Here is a 19,131-nt window from a genome sequence, read left to right as displayed (position 1 = left end):
GGGACCTCCCGAAGGCACAAGGCAGCAGCCTCGGCCACAGCTTTGTGGTGGCTCCGGGGAGCCTCAGCGACGGCAGGGAGGGAAAGCAGCCCGAGGGGTGCAGGGGTGGCTTTGCTGCTTGTGCTTGGCTGCTTTTGTCACAAGGCGGTATGTCGCGGGGGAAGAGGGTGGAGCTGCGCCCGTGAGCATGGAGCGGTGCCTGAGGAGCGCGGGCAGAGCTGGGTGACCAGGTGGGGCAGGGTGTACATCAGCCCGTATGAGCTGCACAGGCAGCTGGCACCGGCACGGGCTGCCCCGCGGCGCAGCTGGTGGTGGGCACGGGAAGGAAGGAAGGAAGGGGAGCCACCCCAGCTGAGACAGAGCAAGAAAGAGCGTGGGCCCTTCACCCGGGCTCGGCAGCGGCATGTGCTTGTCCTGCCTTGTTATGTGTATGCTGTAATAAAATTTCCCCTTTAAGGCTGGGCTGAAGTTATTTTTACTTGTGGGCTGGTGACAGGAACACAGAACAGAGCAGGAGCTCTGAACTGTTCTTACCTGATCTGTGGCGGAGGGGCGGACGGAGGAGGAAGGAAGCTCAGAAAAGGAGAGGGAGCGAGAGAACGGAGCTCAAGGGAGGGGAAAAGAAAGCAGGCAGGGCATCCCTAGGGAGGGACTAGGGAGGGGACCAGCGGGGGAAACTGAAAAAGAGGGAACGAGGGAGGGAAGAAGAGGAGTAAGGAGGGAGAGGTCCTCTGGGAAAAGCAAAGTGGCTCCGGCGAGAAGAGGGGCTGCAGGCATCCGATGCCAAGCATTACCGAGGGGAGCTGAGCAGGTACAGCCAAGCAGAGCAGCTTTTGTGGTCTCCTCCTGACTATCAAGATGATGAAAAGACAGTTTAATCGAATGCGCCAGCAGCTGTCCCATCCCAACGCCACCATTAGGTAAGGACTTCTGCACTGCCGGTACCGGAGGGAGCGGATGCGGGTCCTGGAGGGCTTGTGCTGGGGCTGGTGACCTGGGAAAACGGGAAAGCAGGAGAGAACCTTTAGGCTTTAGAGCATCTTCAGCATAAGCTGAGTGGCTTTGGGAAGGCTGCATTGGTGCTACTCAGCAGTAAATGATCCTCCAGCCCAGCTATCTCTCCCAGGGCCCACATTCCTGCGTTCACTAGGAAGCAGGACTTTCCCAAGCTTGCCTTTGTCAGGATGTGGGGCGGTGGGGCAAAGGGGGGGGCATCTTCCAGCACATGCCCCTGGCTATGCAATGACCAGGAGGGGGATCAGGCTGGGAGCTGCCCTCCCTGCTGAGTCTGGGGTGCCCCACAGGAACCAAATGCCCTGCATAGCTCTAGCCAGCCCAGCAGCGTCAGCAGCCCAGCGTGCCCTTTGAGGAGAGAACCAGGGGTCCTCAGATGGACTTACAGCTTCACACAAAACCCTCTGTCCCTGTTCTACCTCTGCCATTTCCTTCTTTTTCTCTTTGGCTTTCCAAAGCTCTCCCCTTGCAAAACCCAGAACTGAAATTACAGGGCTGGGCCCTCCCTGCCCAGCCCCCTCACTCCCTTTCCTACTGCCACCTCTGCAGGTTCCCAGCACTGCGTGGCTAAGTGGGACTAAGCGTGTCCCCTGAACCACTGGGGTCTTTCAGCCAGCCCAGCAAATCAACCACAAGGAAGCAACTCCTATACATCCTCTTGCTCTCCTTGCACTCCCTGGAAGGGAGCATGATGCCCCTTCCCATCCCTCTTCCCTCAAGATTTCTCATCTCCATGACAGATGTGCCTGCCTCCCTTTTGCTTAATGTCAGGCAGGCAAGCCTCAAGCACCTTGTGAAGTCCAAGAGCGAGCTCTTCACCTGCTGTAGAGCCTCTCCTCTATGGACCATGACCTCACATGATCTTTCTTGCCTTCAACCAAACCACCCATGTTTCCTGCAGCTCCACATCCTTGTCCCACACTGGCTTTGGCAGGCAGTGAAAAGAGAGAAATGTGAACTGGGGGAAAAGCAGCAGCAGATGGAAATCAAATGGGGTTCCTGGGACATAGCAGGCTGTGAAGCAAGGCTTCCTCTACAGGAGGCATCAGCAAGGTTTTAGGGTCGTGGTGGCTGGTGAGTTTTGAATTTGGTTTTGAGCAGAAGCACAAAAAGATGGATTTGTGTAGGCATTTCTGGAGGTATCAGGGAGGTTTTAGGGTCATGATGGCTGGTGGGTTTTGAATTTGATTTTGAGCAGAACCACGAAATGCTGGGTTTGTGTAGGCATTTCTGGTGGGGCTGGTGTTGGTCTTGGACCCCAGTTGGACAACAAGGACACCCTTGCTCCCGTACCAGTGGCCCCACAGCTGCTGACTACCCTGGCCTGCAAGGACACGTGCCAGACTGCAGCATCACTGCCCTGGATTCAGCTTCAAGGGAGAGATGGGGCAGTCAGGGGGAGTAAACTTCCTGCTCCTGTTGTGGCCCTGCTGAGCACTCTGACTCCAACACAGGTCACATCTGGACTTTTTGAGTGAGGTGCACTGAACTGGAAACCCTGTCTGATGGGGTGTCCACCAGCCAGCAAAATTGGCTCCCTTGCCCTGCTCCTGCTGTTCTTGTCCTCCCAGGCTCATTCTACCCACAGCCCTGTATCTGATGATCCAGGCTATAGCCTGTGTCTCCTGCTCCCGGGAGCCCAAAGAGAGGCGGGTAGGATGCATAAGGACCTGCCTTCCCAAAGAAGCTGGGTGGAGGTCATCCCCGTTCGCTTATGGTTCCTTCTCCTTCCTCTGCAGAGCCCAAGAAGCAACTGAGCTCCTGTCAGAAGATTTGCTGCAGGTGAGGTGTGGGCTGGGCCGGCAGGCCTGTGTCTGCTTGTGCCTGGGCGTGGGAGCCTGCCCTGCTCCTGCCTGCCATTCGCCCTGCCAGCACGTCCAGTCATGGGGCTGGGATCTGCCCGCCCGCCAGAGGCTGATTTCAGGACCATGGTGTTAAGGGATTGGCAGACTCCTGCTACCAGGAAGGGCTTTCCTAGCTGCTCACAGAGGGATGAATCCTCACCAGGAGCTGTGCTCCTTTTTCACTGGACCATGTGCTCCAGGCTGTGGCAGGATGCTGGGCAGGTGTCGTGGTTTGACATGACACCTGCCCAGGTCGAATGCCATGCACCCATGAAAGTTGCTCACTCATCCTCCCCTGCCACAGCTGGGCAGAGGAGAGAAAAATTTAATGAAGGCTTAATGAGTTAAGGACCAGGAGAAAACACTCCAAGGGCAAAACAGGCTCGACTTAGAGGTACAAAGTGAATTTATTGCCAACAAAATCAGAGGAGGACAATGAGAAGTAAAATAAGCCCTTAAAAACCTTTTCTTCCTCCAACCCTTCCCTCCTTCCCACTGACAGTGCAGGGAACAGGGCGTGGGGTGTTTTGTCAATTGAACATCCGAGATCGTCTTCTGCTGCTGAGGGAGAGGAGTCCTTCCGCTGCTCTGCTGCACCATGGGGTCCCTCCCACGGGAGGCCTGAGTTCTCTGTGAACTCCTCCAGCCTGGCTCCAAATCTCATGAGCAGAAGTCTTCCCAAAACTGCTGCAGCATGGGTTACTCTTCCACGGTGTGCAGTCCTCCAAGGACAGCTGCTCCAGCCTGGAAGCAGAGACCCTCTCTCCACTGGGTCTCCCACTGGATCACAGCCTCCTCCCGCTCCAGCATCAGCACCTCCCCCAGGGGCTGTGGGTGGATCTCTGTCCCCTGTGGATCCCCATGGGCTGCAGGGGCACAGCTGCTTCACCATGGTCTCACCACGGTGTGCAGAGGAATCTCAGCTCCAGTGCCTGGAGCAACTCCTCCCCTCCTTCTCCACTGACCTTGGTGTCTCCTTGTTGTTTCCCTCACATGTTCTCACCTCCTTCTCTTCTCTGGCTAGGAAAAAAAATGTGTCCCCGCTTTGCTTTGATTTTCTTCTTAAATATGTTTTCACAGAGGCATCACCACTATCTCTAACTGGCCCAGGCTTAGTCAGCAGCATGTCCATCCTCAGAGCCATCAGGGACTGGCTCTGCTGGACATGGTGGAAGCTTCTGGCAGCTTCTCACAGAAGCCACCTCCGTGGTCCCCACTGCTACCAAAAACCAGCCCGTGCAAAACCAACCCAGCCAGCCATCCTCTCCCAGAGCTGGGTACTGGGGAGATGGCCTCGAGGTGCCCGTGGTTGACAAAATGGCTTCCCCAGTCCCATTTTTCTGCCCACAGATTGAGCAGAGGATTGAGCCGGCCAAGCGAGCAGCTCACAGTGTGTCCAAGAGGCTCCAAGCCTGCCTGCAGGGACAGTGTGGCTCCGAGATGGACAAGCGAGTGGTGAGAAAAATCTTCCCACTGCAGCCTGTGCTCACCCCAGCTTGTCCCTTGCCAAAAACAGGGACGCCAGCCCCCTGCTTTGCCAGCTTTGCTGAAGGGTGGCCCAAAGCTGTGCCAAGCCCAGATCCTATTGTCAGCAGTGGCCTTCAGCATGTGCCTGGGATGAACAGAGCAGGGCCACCCTCTCAACCATCACGAATTTGGGACACTCCTGAGAGACAGTAGCTTTGCATTGAATAACCCTCCAAAGCCCTTGCTGTCTGTGTTCCTTCCCAAACCCCCATGAACTCTGGCACCCATGGTGCCCTGTGGTGAGGAGCACCACAGTGTGGCCAGGCACAATAGTGTCACCACTTTTCTCCCAAATCATTGGCTCTGTGCAGAAGAAGCTGCCCTTGATGGCTCTGTCCATGGCGATGGCTGAGAGCTTCAAGGAACTGGACACAGAGTCCAGCCTTGGGTAAGTACTGGTAGGAGAATGTGCCAGGGTGACCCTAAAAGGTGCCAGATCCTGGTAGTGACACTGTCTTGGCTCAGGGACTGCCATGGCTCAAACCATGTCCCCAGAGCAAACAGTGGTGTTGCACTGGGAGAAGGGACAGCCAGCACCTTCAGCCTCCAATTGCTGAGGCTGAAGTAGGAGTAGGAGTAGGGCCAGGGGCTGGCTCAGAGTCCCACGTGGGTACAGGTACAGTGGGGATGTTGGGTCAGACAGGGGCATGGCTCCAGCCCCTCTCACTCATTTCATCTCTGTCCCACACAGGAAAGCCCTGGAGATGGGTTGTTGTATTCAGAGCTCACTGGCCAAAATCGTGGCTGAGTTTGAGATTGCCCTGGAGCACAATGTCCTGCAGCCGCTCAACAAGCTCAGTGAGGTAGTCCTGGCTGCTCTACTGGCTCCACTCTCCAGTCTCACCACTCCTTCCTGTGTCCCCATGCATCCCCCGCTCACTCCTGCCCTCTCTCCCCCAGGAGGAGCTCCCCACCATCCTGAAGCGCAAGAAGACTCTCCAGAAGTTGATTTCTGACTGGAACACAATCAAGAGCCGGTATGGGGCACCCTGCAGCCCTGGGGGCCCAGGGCATACAGAGCACAGCCCCCAGACAGGTTGTGGGAGGGAGGAGGATAATTGCCCTGGAGAGTCAATTTCCAATAGCTCTTCAGGAGCACCCAGCTAGCTCCTCTCTGTGGGTGCATCCTGCTCTGGGCTCAGATGCTGATTCCACGGCACCAGAGAGAAGGGCAGCTCTGCTGGTAAAGGCAGCAAAGTGCCCTAGTGCTGCTTGGTACACTGAGATCGCCTCGTTCCAACTCTTGCCAGGGGTAGCCCTTGCCATGCCAGATTTCTCTGAAAGTCTGCACACCTGTTTTACACAACATTCCGGGCACTGAGACCATAAATGCACCTCTCCTTTCCCACCCCAAAGGCTGAACCAAGCTGCCAAGAGCTCCAGTAACAGCACTGGGGCTGGTGCTGGCCCAGGGGCATCTTCTGCTGCCAACAAGCTGGAAATCTTGAAGGAAGAAGAGGAGGAGGTGAAGAGGAAGGTGGAGCAGTGCAAGGTGAGATGGTCACTTGCTCTCCCCTATGGATCAGCTCTAGGGCTGCAGACCTGCTCCCCTCCACCAGTCTTGTCCGAGGTGACCCCACGCTGAGATGGACTCCAGCCAGCCAGCGTGTCCTGCCCTCTGAAAGCAAATGGGCCCTTCAAGCAGAAATAGGGAGATGGCCCAAACCCAGGGAAGAAAAAGAGTAAAGGAATTCAAAGTGCAAGTTGCTGCAGAGAAGAGGGTCCAGGGTCCAAATCAGGGAGCATATGGGGTCCCCTCAGGCTGGAAAACAGCTGAGCTAGGATCTGCCATGCGTGGCAGGGAGGTTTCCCATCAGCTTCCTCCACTTCTGCCCTGTGTCTCTGAAAAGCCCAGCACCTCATCTGGCAGAGCTCGTGAGCTCAGTGGAGCTGAAGGTGCAGAGACCTCTTGTTCCTGAGCCACTTGTGCCAGAACTTTGATCATGGGGCAGGCTGCTGCCACTACCCAAACACAACTAATGGAAGCAAGGAGAAAGCCCCACTGCACCCAGAGACCCTGTCTAGACCACTCACAGACCAGGTGAAAGGGCTTAATGAAGGTGTCTCCTCTTCCTTGGGTGCCAGAGTGGGGATGGAAGATCGCTCTTCTTTGTGTCTCCCTTCCCAGGATGAGTACATGGCTGACCTCTACCACTTCTCCACCAAAGAGGACATCTATGCCAGCTACTTCATCAAAGTAAGTCCTCTGTCTCACTTTTCCCCACTGTGTGAACATCAACTGCAACGTCTGAGCCCAGCCTTGCCCCCCTCCACACCAAGTGCCCCCAAGCAGGGCAGGGGACAGGTCAAGGCATCAGCAGATGCCTACAGCTGGCCTTGCCCCAGCCACTGTGGGTTAATGCCACCACTAGCACCAAGTGCAAACAAGCAGCTTGTCCTGGTGATATCCCTCTCCAATTTGCCCTCTACCCCTCACTACAGACATAGTCTCATGGACCCCAGGTGGGCTCCCCTTGCAGCTCCCTCTTTGCCCTGTCTTCATGTGGGTGCAATGTCCTGGGAATGGGCACCTCTCCAAGAGGGGCTGGTGCCAACTAAATGCTGTTTGCCTGTCCCCTGCCTGGCAGCTATTGGAAATCCAAGCCCAGTACCACCGGCAGTCACTGGAATCTCTGGACTCAGCTCTAGCAGAGCTGAGGGAAAGCCACAGACAGACAGGTACTCTCTGGCTCTCCATGCAGCCTGGCAAGGGCTGCAGCTGAGCCTGGGGGATATAAGTGTGGCCAGCAAAGCTGGAAAAGGCTCATTTTCCCTCCCTACACCTGCTGCTGCCTACCATGTTGGGCTGGTAGGCTGGGGGCCACAGCTTGACACGGGCTGGGGATGCTGCCTGTCCTGCCTCTGCCTGTAGCCAGCCAAGTTTGGCTTGGAGCAGGATGTTGCCATGGCCAAATGCTGGATGGTGCCAGTGTCCACCATCCCTCTTGACATCTTCCTTCCTCTTCCAGAACCTTCCTTCACAACAGACACCCCAGTGGCAGGGTACTATGGTGTGTCCCTAGAGACACACCTCAAGAGCTTGGGCCGGGAGATTGCGCTTCCCATCGAAGCCTGTGTCATGATGCTGTTGGCTTCCGGCATGAAGGAGGAGGTAGGGAGTGCTCCAGACCCCCTCATCACCTTTCTTCCCGCAGATGCACTCCTCCCAAACTCAAAATCCATCCCTTCCCTCTTCATCCCATCCCCAGGGACTCTTCAGGCTGGCAGCGGGTGCCTCAGTGCTGAGGAAGCTGAAGAGCAGCTTGGCCAGTGGCTCCAATGCCCTGGAGGAGTTTTACTCAGACCCCCATGCTGTGGCTGGTGAGTGCCAGCAAGGCAGGGTGGGGGGACATGATTGGGCAGTCCCTGCTATCCCTCAGTTGCCACCAGCTCCACCTCTCCTCCCAGGTGCACTGAAATCCTACCTGCGGGAGCTGCCCCAGCCTTTGATGACCTTCGAACTCTATGATGAATGGGTCAAAGCGGCCAGGTGGGTCCAGGCACTGGGGTGGAAACCCCTGGCAGGTCTCAAAAAACCCCCAGTCAACCCCTTCCATCCTTCCGGGCACTTGGAGCAGGGGTGCTCTGTTCTCACTTGGGGAGAGTCAGACACAGAGCCTCTGTGGATGCCTGCCTTCACTGCCCAGCAAAGCAGGACATCTCCACCTCCAGGGCTATGGCCTGCATGGGGCAGCCAACAGTGGCCTTCCTCCTTGTCCACTGTGTCCCCCTGTGCCACAGGGAACAGGCCGAGCTCTCTGCTGCTCCTTCTCTCTTACAGCTTAAAGGACACGGACAGCCGCCTGCAGAGCCTGCGAGACACCTGCAGCCGCCTGCCCCAGGACAGCTACAACAATCTCAGGTGCTTTGTCGGAACAGGCTTCTTCAGCCCCAGGCAATCACCAGCGGTAGCCATTCCCTCCTCAAATCCCGACCTGCTAAACCCCTGCTCTCCTTTCACCCCACAGGTATCTGATCAAGTTTTTAGCCAAGCTGGCTGAACACCAGGAGGTGAATAAAATGACTCCCAGCAACATTGCCATTGTGCTGGGCCCAAACCTGCTGTGGTCACAGCAGAGCACAGGGTAAGGCCCGGTTTGAAGTGGTGGGAGGCAGCTCCCTAGCCCCAGCTGGGGTGCCCTGAAGGAAATGCCATGGCAAAGGCTGATCCAGCAGCCTTCAGGCTGGTCTAAAGCACTTACACGTCTTCCATCCTCAAGTCCTGTTCCTTGTTCCCATGCTCCCCCGGTTGGATGTCCCCTCACCAAGCACATGTCCTCTTAGCCACTCTGCAAAGTAGCAGAGAAGGGGGCTTAGACCCAAAGCACTCATGACATGGGTGGCTTTCAACACCACAGGTCTCCAACACCAAACCAGGGTTCCCAGGACAGGGAAAAAGCCCATCACCCATGTTGTCATGGCCCTTGGCTGGGCTGCCTTCCCGGCAGACCCTGACCCCGTGGAATGAACACAAAAACCCATTTGGGGTTAATACCTCCAAACCCTTTTTCTGATGCCTCCCCCACCCCTGTCTCTCAGAGACCCCATGCAACTGGACTTGGCCTCGGTCTCCTCCATCCAGGCTGTGGTGGAAGCCCTCATCCAGAACGTGGACACTCTCTTCCCCGGAGGTAGGGCCAGGGCATCACTTGGTGGGGCACAGCAGAGAGTGACAGGGAGTGGAAGGGAAGGGAACATTTCTCCATCTCCAGGAGAGAAGTGGGAGGCTGCTCTGGCTCCCCGCTGTGAGGTCATTACTCTGGGTGGCAAGTGCTTCCTCACAGGATCTCCTCCTTTCTCTTCACCCAGAGGTAGACTTCAATGTCTCGGGCATGTTCATGCCACCCACAAACACGGGACTTTCCAAGGCTGCCCCAGAGGAAGAGCCAACTCCTGCGACCCCTCCAGCCAGCACCCCCACCCTTTTGGAAGGAGAGGCGTAAGTCTGATGGGAGCTAGAGGCTCTGGCTGTCCCAGCTCTTCCCACGTCCTCCCTCCAATCCCACCCCACACCAGGGCCATACCCTCACAGGTGGCTGCAAGGTGCCTCACAGCCGGGACCTCCATGCCCAACCAAAGCCTGACTTGCCTTGTTCTCTTGCACAGCACCTCCAGGGACCCCGAGGCCAGGTCCCAGCCGGCATCCCCAGGACTGCCCAGGCCATCTCCTGAAGCTGCAGGGCCACCAGCTCCAGTGACGACTGACAACGCCACCCGCAAAGGTTGGGGTGCCCCAGATGCTTGGGAAATTACACCACCCCTCGATGCCACCTCCTGTGGTTAAGTCATCATCCTGCTGTTCCCCACACAAGTGGGCACCGGGGATGTCCTTGTTGCCAAATGAGGGGAAAGGCCTCTGGCCAGGGCAGCATGGCCAGGATCCAGCCAAGATGGGACCATGGGATGGACGAAGTGTTGGGCTGAACACCTCCGGTAAAGAGGTGTCAAAGCTCATGGCCCTTTGTGAGGGGAAGAGGGAAAAGCCCCCAGAAACGCTGGTGTGTGTTTGTGCCTTCAGGACAGGAGCTGGGCAAGAGGCAGTTTGTCTGACGGCCTGCCTGCAGACCCCCTGCCTGACCCATGGCACTGCAGCCCGCTCTGCCCTTTGCAGAGAGCCCGGTGGACAGGATCCCTGCCCACCTCCGCTTTCTTTCCAGGCAAACGCCCAGCTCCGGCCCGACCCGCAGCGCCACGGCCGCCTGCGGCGCAGCCCCGGAGCACAGCTCCTGCCCGGGCAGCCAGCCCCAAAGCCCTGCCACGACGGACAGCGCCCAGCCGAGCCCCCTCCGTCCCGCCGCCGCTCCCTCCGCAGCCAGCACCCCGCCACAGCCGACACACCCCGCCGTCCCCCAAGGCTTCCACCGGCGAGGCTGACACGGCAGCGGCTGCCGCGGACTGTGTGCCGGGAACCACGGAGGAGGGGCAGCCGCTGCCTGCAGGAGGAAGTCCCCCGGCCACATCGGCCCCAGAAGGACAGCCCACAGAGAACTGAACAGGGTGAGAGGCGTGGAAGAATCACAGGTTGGGGAGATGGGATCTGGCCCCTCTCTGGGACCCAGCAGACGCTGTGGAAGTGCCAGGGTGGCCTGAGGAATAGCACCTCTCGGTGCTCCACCTTGTTCCCTTGGCTCACACCACCTGGCATGCTTTGCCTGCCTTCTCTCGCTCTCCTGTCTCGGTCTCCACCTCCCCACACTACCACATCTCTGCCAGAGTCCAGCCACCAGATCCCTGCCCGGATCCCTGCCCGGATCCCCCACTGCAGGCCCAGACACTGCTTGCAGCTTTCAGGCCAGCACGGGCAGCTTGGCCCCATGGGGCCATTCGCGGATGCTCAGCCATGATCCCAGCCCCGTTTTGCCTTAAAATGCATTGGCCCAGGATCACACAGATGGATATGTATAAATATTGATATATAGATATATATAGATATATATATATATCTATAGATGCATATGTTTGGAGTGCATGTTCTATTAGGCTGAGGGAGCTGGGGTTGTTTGGCGTGTAGAAAAGGAGGTTCAGCGGCGGCGGCGGCAGCATGGCGAGCTGCCGGCGGCTGAGCGGCGCGGGGCTGCGGGAGGTGCTGGGCCCGGCGCAGGGGCTGCTCTTCGACTGCGACGGCGTCCTGTGGGCGGGCGAGCGCGCCGTGCCCGGCGCCCCCGAGCTGCTGGAGCGGCTGCGGCGCAGCGGCAAGGCCGCCCTTTTCGTCAGCAATAACAGCCGCCGCTCGGTGGCCGAGCTGGAGCGGCGTTTCAGCCGTCTCGGCTTCCGCGGCGTGCGCGCCGAGCACGTCTTCAGCTCGGCGCTCTGCTCCGCGCTCTTCCTCCGCCAGCGCCTCCTCGGCGGCGGCGGGAACGGCAGCGGGGCCGGCCGCGTCTTCGTGCTGGGCGGCGAGGGGCTGCGCGGCGAGGTGCGCGACGCCGGGCTGCGGCTGGCGGGCGAGGGCGAGCCGGCACCCGGCGAGCCGGTGCGCGCCGTCCTGGTGGGCTACGACGACCAGTTCACCTTCGCCAAGCTGGCGCAGGCCTGCGGCTACCTGCGCGACCCGCAGTGCCTGCTGGTGGCCACCGACCCCGACCCCTGGCACCCGCTCAGCGACGGCCAGCGCACCCCCGGTGAGCCCGCGCCCCGTCCCGCGCCGCCCCGGGGGGAAGGGGCCGGTGGCGCGGGGGGCCTCGCGTGGGGTTCGCTGTCCGAGGCGAGGCGAGGCGGTTCCCTGAGCGGCGGGACGAGCAGGGATGTCCTGGCGCGTCCCTGCCTGCTCCCGCAGCGGGGCTGCCGGCATCCCGCGTGTGCTGTGGCGGGAGCCGGGGGCTGAGCTTCCCGCCGCTAGCTCTGTTCCTCCTCCTTCCCTCCCTGCAGGGACTGGCAGCCTCACGGCCGCAGTGGAAACGGCTTCGGGCCGCAAGGCGCTGGTGGTGGGGAAGCCCAACACGTACATGTTTGATTGCATCGTGGAGCGTTTCGGCGTCGACCCATCCCGCACCCTCATGGTGGGAGACCGTCTGGAGACAGACATCCTCTTCGGCAAGAACTGCGGCCTTGCCACCATTCTCACCCTGACAGGCGTGTCCCGCCTGGAAGAGGCGCAGGCCTACATGGCCAGCGACAGCGCCGCCGCCAAGGATCTGGTGCCCAATTACTATGTGGACAGTATTGCAGACTTGATACCAGGCCTGGATGAGTAACAGTTTGTACATGTGGGGGCAGAGGGGTCAGGTTCCCCATCCCAGATCTCCATCTGTTCCCATTTCTCTCTCACTGCCCTATTCCCTCAATTCCTGGTTTCTTCACATGCCAACATCCTTCTTTGGGGCAAAATGGGAAGGGGATTGGCAGGAGGGGACAGGTTTCAAGTTGTCTCCTTTCTGTTGAGAGCTATCTATGATGGACAGAGTCCTTGTCTCCCTCACTGCCAGCTGCCAGCATCTTTGGGAGAGAGCTGAAGGCCTTGAGGCTGCCAGGGGGGTCAAATCAGTGTCTGTGTGGCCTCTCCAGGGGCTCAGGACTGGCTGCTTTAGTGTTATTTTTCCCTTGGATAACCAGTGGCGGCCTTTTACTGGTGTCCTTTGACTTGTAACTCTTTACTTCTGAGCAGCATCCCTGCAGTCCTTGTGGTAACCCCCTCCTTGCCAGGAGATTGGCTGGCATTGTCACCCCCCACCCCCGGTGTCTATCAGTGCCAGGACATGTGGAAGGAGTATGGCCAGACCTCTGGAATCATGAATGAGAGCATCTCTGCCTCCCACAAGTGAAAGAGAGCATTGCCTCATCTCTTCTCTCCCCTGTTCCTTAGAGATGTTTCCCCCACTACCCCCCTGCCCCAGTTAATAACTGTGCCAGTGTCCATCTGAAGGACAGAAGAGGCCGGTTTGAGGGTTTTTTCCTGTGCCAAACAGACAAGCTGTGACTGCACAGTGGGTCTGCAGTTGTACCTTGTTTTCAAGCACCCTTTCTGAAGGGGCTTTTGAAGGACAGAGGGCTCTGAGACCATGGCAACCCAGCACTGGTGAACTGTATGACTCTCCCTGGTTGCCCCTTCTCAGTTGGATTTTGTCATAGTACAGTGAGAGAAAAGTGCTGATGGGGGTCTGTGCTCCAGCTGCCAGTGTGCAGGTGAGGTGGTAATGGTGTTGTCACTGCTGTGAATGTGTCACAGTCTTCAAAATCATTCCTTGCTGCTTTGTCTTTCTATGGTTTTTTTTTTATTTTCTTGATCTAATTTATCAAACTTATTTATTGTTCAAATATTGTATTATTTGTATAAATTATGCTGACTGGTTGCACCAAGGGGACAGAAGGGAGTGCCTTTGGGCATCCCCTACTGTCCATGTCCCATGTTGATGTTCTTACAGTCACTGTGTCTCTGTATATAATAAAGTGTGAGCATAGGCTGGAAATTACCTCTTTTCTTTGCACTCATGGTCCCGTCAAGATGGAACTGCCTAGGTATCTTTGAGCCCTTACAGGTGAGGACATGGCAGGACCTTTCCTCACTCAAGGGGGTGCTGCTGGGTAGACAAGACAGCTGGGTAGTCTGGTGGCTAGTGTCTTGGAGCTGCCCTTTGCTGGAGCACTGGTGCCTCAGCACCAGTGGAGGTGGCGGTGTGGCTGTGGTGGAGATGCAGGGTCCAGCCAGCTCACCTGGAGCAGGGAGAGATGCAGCCTTGCCAGCTGCCTTTGCATTTCACAGCACAGGGATTCATTGCTGGGGAACAGTGACCTCTTGTGCTGCACCTGAAGGCTGCCCTCTGCTAGCCAGGTGGAGCCCAGTGATGTGTGTGGCCCTGCTGGGGAAGGGGTGAGTGCCACCTCTGTTATGTGCATAGGGTTTGCAGGGAGAACTGCCCAGGCAAGGCTTTGCTGTGACCCTTCTTGACTGTGCTGTGCTTTAAGTGACAGGGAGACGGCTGTCACCGTTCCCCTGGGGTGACCTTAACTGAACTATAGTTGCCATGTCCTGGGTTTGTCCGTACTCCCAGCCCAGAGGGCGAAAATGGATTGGGTAAGAAAAGTTGGAAGTGACTCAAATGTACTTTGCCTCCATTCCCCATGCAGGAACCAATCCTGCCCTTTGTCTGTCAGACCCCTTTAACTGCTCTTGATGGCAAGCAAGCATCCCATCTCCTGCTGGAGAGATCAGCACTGGGCATTCAATAACTGTGCTCTGTGTAAGGTGTCAGCTCACACGGGAGGATTGGATGCAACTTATTGTCCCTAGGATAGCTCCAGGTGCCAAGTGCCTTCTTTGTTGTTTTTTTTTTTCTGTCCAAAATAACCTAGGAAAGAGCCTTCCAAAAGAAAAGAACATCCAAAGAGCTTTCTGAAGATTGCCTGTCATTTTAATCAGTCCCCTTTGTATATGCCCATTTCTCTCTTTTGTCTGTCCCATGTCCAATTAGGCCATCAGAGGACTGGTAGTCCCTTAAAGAGTACTTCATCAACACTTGCATCATTAAGTAGAGCAAATTGAGACCTAATGTGTCTGCTAACTTGGCGTGCCAATCTAGAGATACCCAGACCCTGGTTTTTATTTTTCAGAGCTCTCAGTTCTTGAATCAGGCTGAAATTTTTTGTGACTTTGGGGCCACAGCCGGAAGTGCTCAGTATGGCTGCAGATTTCCCAGGCTGAGTTGGTTACATGTGGGTCTACAGAGGAGACTGTGCACAGTGAGAACATCTCCAGGACATGCCCCCTTTTCTTCTAGGGTGCTTTGAGGGTGAACGCTTGTCTGCTCTGCTCTTTCCAGTTCTCCCAGACAGCAGATGGGATGCTGCAGGCTGCAGTCTCCCAGGCTGGCACACGGGAAACAAAACAGGAAATTCAGTGGCTGGTCAGAGTGCTCCAGCCTGTGTTTGGGGCCTCTCCAAAGGTACTTTGGAGTTTGTCCTTTGGATTCCAAATGGTGAGCCTGCAGAGTAGGTTTTTTTCATGTGACTGCTGCTGAAGACAGAGCTCAGCAGAGGTGATGGCTCATCCCTATCTCTTGTGACCATGTAGCTTCTTTTCATCTGCTGTGTCTCTCCATGAGGGCTTTGCTATGAAGCAGAGGTGGACTTGGAGCAGAAGGGTTTATCTGTCCTTCCCTTGGTTCATCATGTAGGTGAGGACATTAGGCAGGAGTGACTTCTGCCCTGTATACCTCAGTGCAGCTGCTCCTGCTCTGAACGGGGATGGAGCAGCACTGTAGGGGTCCATCAGCTCTGCCAGGCTTTGGTTTTGTGTGGCTTCCCCCTACTAGTAGCACTCCTGCATGTCATGGATGTGCATGTGGGCAGATCTTGTTAGGAAACTAGACTGACAGCACCCCTGGGGGTGAAGAGCTCCCTACCCAAGCCTGTCAGACATCCTTCAGCTGCTGACAGTAAGGGGTCTGTGATCCTCATGGGGTTCAGGCTTTGGCTCCCTCTGGGATAGATCTGGTAGGGCTGCATATAACATCTGCTGTTTAAACTGAAAAAAGCAATGGTTCTTGCCTAAGTCAGCTGATTTCTTCTTGTCTAACACAGCTTTTCTTCTTGGGTTGAGTGTTTAGGGAAGCAGTGTAGTTGCCAGGGAGGACAGGGCTGTGAAGAGTAGAGCTGTGGCAGCACACAGGAGGGTGGAACAGAGGATGGGAAGCCCCACTTGGTGTAGTGTGAGTAAAGGTATTTATTTTCTCATCCTCAGAAACCTCATTGCCCTCTCCTGCTGTGCAACAGAAACAACACCCAGACAGGTGGCAGTTGTTCCATTAGACCAGAAAACTCCTGTCCTTCATCCATAAGTGCAGTTACTGTGGCAACCACTGGCTGGATGATGTCAGCTGCAACTTGCTGAGAATTGCCTGCTCTGGGCAAGGCTTTATTGCCTTAGTCATCTTCGTGCCCCTTCTCTGGACTCCCTCCAATATGTCTCTGACTCTTGTACTAGGACCCCAGGCCCTTTTCTGTCATGCTGCTTTCCAGATGGGTGGTCCCCAGTATTTACTGGTCCCTGGGGTTATTGTTTCACAGGTGAAGGATTTTGCACTTCTCCTCATTGAATTTTTCGAGGTTCCTGCCAGCCCATTTTCCCAGCCTATCAAGGTCACTCTGGATGGGACCACAACCCTCTGGTGTGTCAGCTGCTCCTCCCAGTTTTGTGTCACCATCAAACTTGCTGAGGGTACGCTCTACCTCATCATACAGTTCATTAATGAAGATGCTAAACAGAATAAATACAACAGTATTGACCCCTGGGGGACACTCCTAATTACAAGCCTCCAGCTAGACTTTATGCCACTGATCAGCTTTCCTTAGGCCCAGATGTTCACACAGTTTCCTGTCCACTTCACTGTTACCTCAGCCAGCCCATACTTCCATTATTTTCTCTAGGGGAATTCTGAGTGAGGCAGTGCCAAAGGCCTTACTGAAGTCAGGGTATATGTCCCCTGTTGTTTGTCCCGGCTAGATGGTGACAGACAGGAGTGTGACAGCCCCCCTTCCGAGTTCGGCAAAATCCCAGTTACCAGTGGGAGTTCGGCACGGAAACAAAAGAGCAGCACCACGGGTCCTGGGGTGGAACTGGGGTACCTTTATTCCATGATAAAACTTCCCCTCTCAGCGTCCCAGGGCCCCGAACTGGGGGCAGACAGTAGCTTATAAACAGGGGCAGGTCTCAAGGGAGGATACAATCTTTAACTAATCAGGAGAATTGGGAGTGAAAAACAAGGCTGGGAATACAATGTAGAAACCAATAAAGAATTTCAAGGGAGGAAAAGAGTTTCAGTGAACAAATAGAGTTTGGAGAAATACAAAACTGACAAGGATGTTTCTCGAGGGAAGGCAGGTTTGGGGAGAAACAGGCATTTAATGAAAGGAGGAGAGAGGAAAGTTCTGGGGAAGGGGCAGGGTCAAAAAGGACAGCATAAGGAAACTACAAAATTACAAATCAAACAGTAAGCGTACTAATAAAACAAAAAACCACACTACCACAGTCCACTGCTTTTCCTCTCATCAAGAAAGCCAGCCATTTCATCATGGAAAATTGTCAAGTTGTTCAAATGACTGACACTTCAGGAAGACAACAAATGGGTCCAAAGATATTAATTGGTGAGCAGATGCCTTTAACATGAGGAGCTGGAGATCATCCTGGCTGGGAAGCTGTTAATGTTCAGCCACATGACATGGTAATAGAACTGGGACAGTTTGGAAGGTGTTGAGACTGGCAGGACAGAGGAGGTTTTTTTGCATGGGAAAGTGCCTCCAGAGCCAAAAAAGGATCATGATCCTAGGAACTCGCTCAATACTTGCCCAACCTGATGTGAGAGTCCCCCTCTGCCAAGGCAGGCAGCTCTGGCGCCACCCTGTCCTGCAGCAGCTGGAGCAGGGAGGAGGAGAAGGTGAGGAGCAGCAAGCAGCCTGTTACTGCCTGCCCTGGTGAACTAACCAGCATTTACTCTTCCTCCAGCAGCAGTGTGGGTAGAAGTCCCTCCTCTGCAGCACAGCTTCCCTCTCCTCACTCTTTACTCAGGGCATTGTCCCATCCCCACCATAACATGGGTTTTCAGGTTCCCCTTTGCTATCTCTCAATCATTATCAATTTTTTTTCCTTCCTTACTGCTGCCTCATTTGCTCTATGAACTCTGATCCCAGAAAACGCACCAAGCAGCCCAGGAGAATGACACGGCTATGCACATCTAGGAACTGCTGCTGTTGTTGGACTCTGTCTGGGAATTGTCTGTGGATAATGTATTGGAAGTGCCCCTGGCAGACAAGCTGCTCTGGTGTTCCTTATACTCCCTGGGAGATGGTGAACTTGCTGAGGGAAATTAAAAACCCTTACGGATTCCACCAATACACCCCTGCAGCAAAGCACTGTCAGCTCTGTAAGCATGGAGACAAGGGAGACGTGATGCCAGAAACATTCCCAGATCACAGGGCAGCTGCCTGTGACGATCCAGGTTGTTCTGCCCTGTGATTTAGCCTGCTGGCTGTGCAGCTCTAGCAGTTTCCAGTCTGTATAGGATATTGCTGAGCACTGAGATGCTCTCTTTACACATTATGGGTGAAAGAAACCTGTCCTTTTAATGGGTGTCCATCAGGTCACTCAAAAGCCTTGTGCCAGCCTTTCTGCCCTTGCTGAACCTCTAGCCTGGCTTCCACAGAAGCTGGACAGAAAGTGGTACCTGGGTAAAATTTAGGGCAGGAATTGCTTCCATACTTGACCTGTTTCAAGCAAGATGAAACAACTCAGGTCTGTGTTTCTGTTTCCTCCAGGTACACTCCACTGTCATACTACAGCTGCCTATGTGCAAGTAAGATAGTTTATCCCTGCAGCATAGAAGCCAGAGGAAACTGAGTCTTTGTGAGCTGTAGATTAGAGATTTCCCACCTGCTGGGATAACATGATTGTGGCCCTGGCAAGGCTTTCTTCAGGAAACAGAGGTGTTCCTGACTTGGTGTCCTTCTCTGGCCTAGTGTTTGGAGGCTTTTTACTCCACTGGGTTCAGGCAGTGTGAATGGCACAGAGCAGTGCCAGTCCCTGCTTGTGCACTTGCCAAGGCTGGGGGTAGACGTGTGAAGAGTGGCAATATGCCACTGCTCAGCACCTGAGTACAACTAGAGAACCATGTGCCTGCCACAGTCTTGGTTACCTGGACACTGACACAGCTCAGGAGATGGGGTGGCCATACTCCTCCAGTGGGGAGTGTAGGCTGTGTTTAGGTTGTTTCATGATGCTCACTGCCTTGCAATTCATCACAGTCTCATTAGCTGCCTTCCCACAACAATTTCAGGGCTGAAAGGACCCATGTCATTGAGCAATCCCACGCTGTGTCTGACTCTTGTTTGGCCATAAGCATCTCTGAATGCCCTTGAGCCCATGTTGCTGGAAATCTGCCTGTTGGCTCAGGTTCTTGAGCTGCTTTCTTGTCAGTTATGTGTTGGGGCAGCCTGGTATTAAGGATACTCAGTTGAGCTTCCCACAGAAGTAGTCTTCCTCTGGGTCACTTGTCACTTGCTGATGACCCAGTAGCAGTGACAGCAGTAGTTCTACTGCTACTGTTCAGTCCTTCTAGAAGAGCATATCTGATCCTCAGGTCACCCCAGGGACTGGGGTGGCAGGTAGCACACGGTCCTGCCTGGCAAACCCTTTAAGTAGCAGGATCTGAGGCAGACCCCATAGTACTGCTTGCTGATGCAACTCAAATCTCTGTCACTACTCCTTTGGGTGTGTTACAAGTTTTCCAGGACAGCATGTCCAGCAATGGGACACAAACAG

General features: G+C 55.4%; 2 protein-coding genes across 2 annotated transcripts; both read left to right on the top strand.

Annotated features, from left to right (window-relative positions):
- Positions 1-727: 727 nt before the first annotated feature.
- Positions 728-11,870, top strand: SH3BP1 (SH3 domain binding protein 1). Its single transcript, XM_041416860.1, has 19 exons — positions 728-920; positions 2,754-2,796; positions 4,209-4,313; positions 4,697-4,773; positions 5,077-5,188; positions 5,286-5,362; positions 5,742-5,877; positions 6,514-6,582; positions 6,974-7,064; positions 7,355-7,497; positions 7,595-7,706; positions 7,794-7,875; positions 8,167-8,247; positions 8,354-8,470; positions 8,925-9,016; positions 9,195-9,324; positions 9,492-9,607; positions 10,043-10,382; positions 11,751-11,870. Exons 1-18 carry the CDS (start codon positions 859-861, stop codon positions 10,375-10,377), a joined length of 1,980 nt encoding a protein of 659 aa, XP_041272794.1. The 5' UTR covers positions 728-858; the 3' UTR covers positions 10,378-10,382; positions 11,751-11,870.
- Positions 10,916-13,288, top strand: LOC121342432 (pyridoxal phosphatase). Its single transcript, XM_041416861.1, has 2 exons — positions 10,916-11,503; positions 11,751-13,288. Exons 1-2 carry the CDS (start codon positions 10,927-10,929, stop codon positions 12,074-12,076), a joined length of 903 nt encoding a protein of 300 aa, XP_041272795.1. The 5' UTR covers positions 10,916-10,926; the 3' UTR covers positions 12,077-13,288.
- Positions 13,289-19,131: the final 5,843 nt, after the last annotated feature.

The sequence above is a fragment of the Onychostruthus taczanowskii genome, unplaced genomic scaffold (genome assembly GCF_017590055.1).
Source record: "Onychostruthus taczanowskii isolate IOZ18803 unplaced genomic scaffold, ASM1759005v1 scaffold53, whole genome shotgun sequence".
NCBI lineage: Eukaryota > Metazoa > Chordata > Aves > Passeriformes > Passeridae > Onychostruthus > Onychostruthus taczanowskii.
This window is presented reverse-complemented; position numbering and strand designations above follow the sequence as displayed.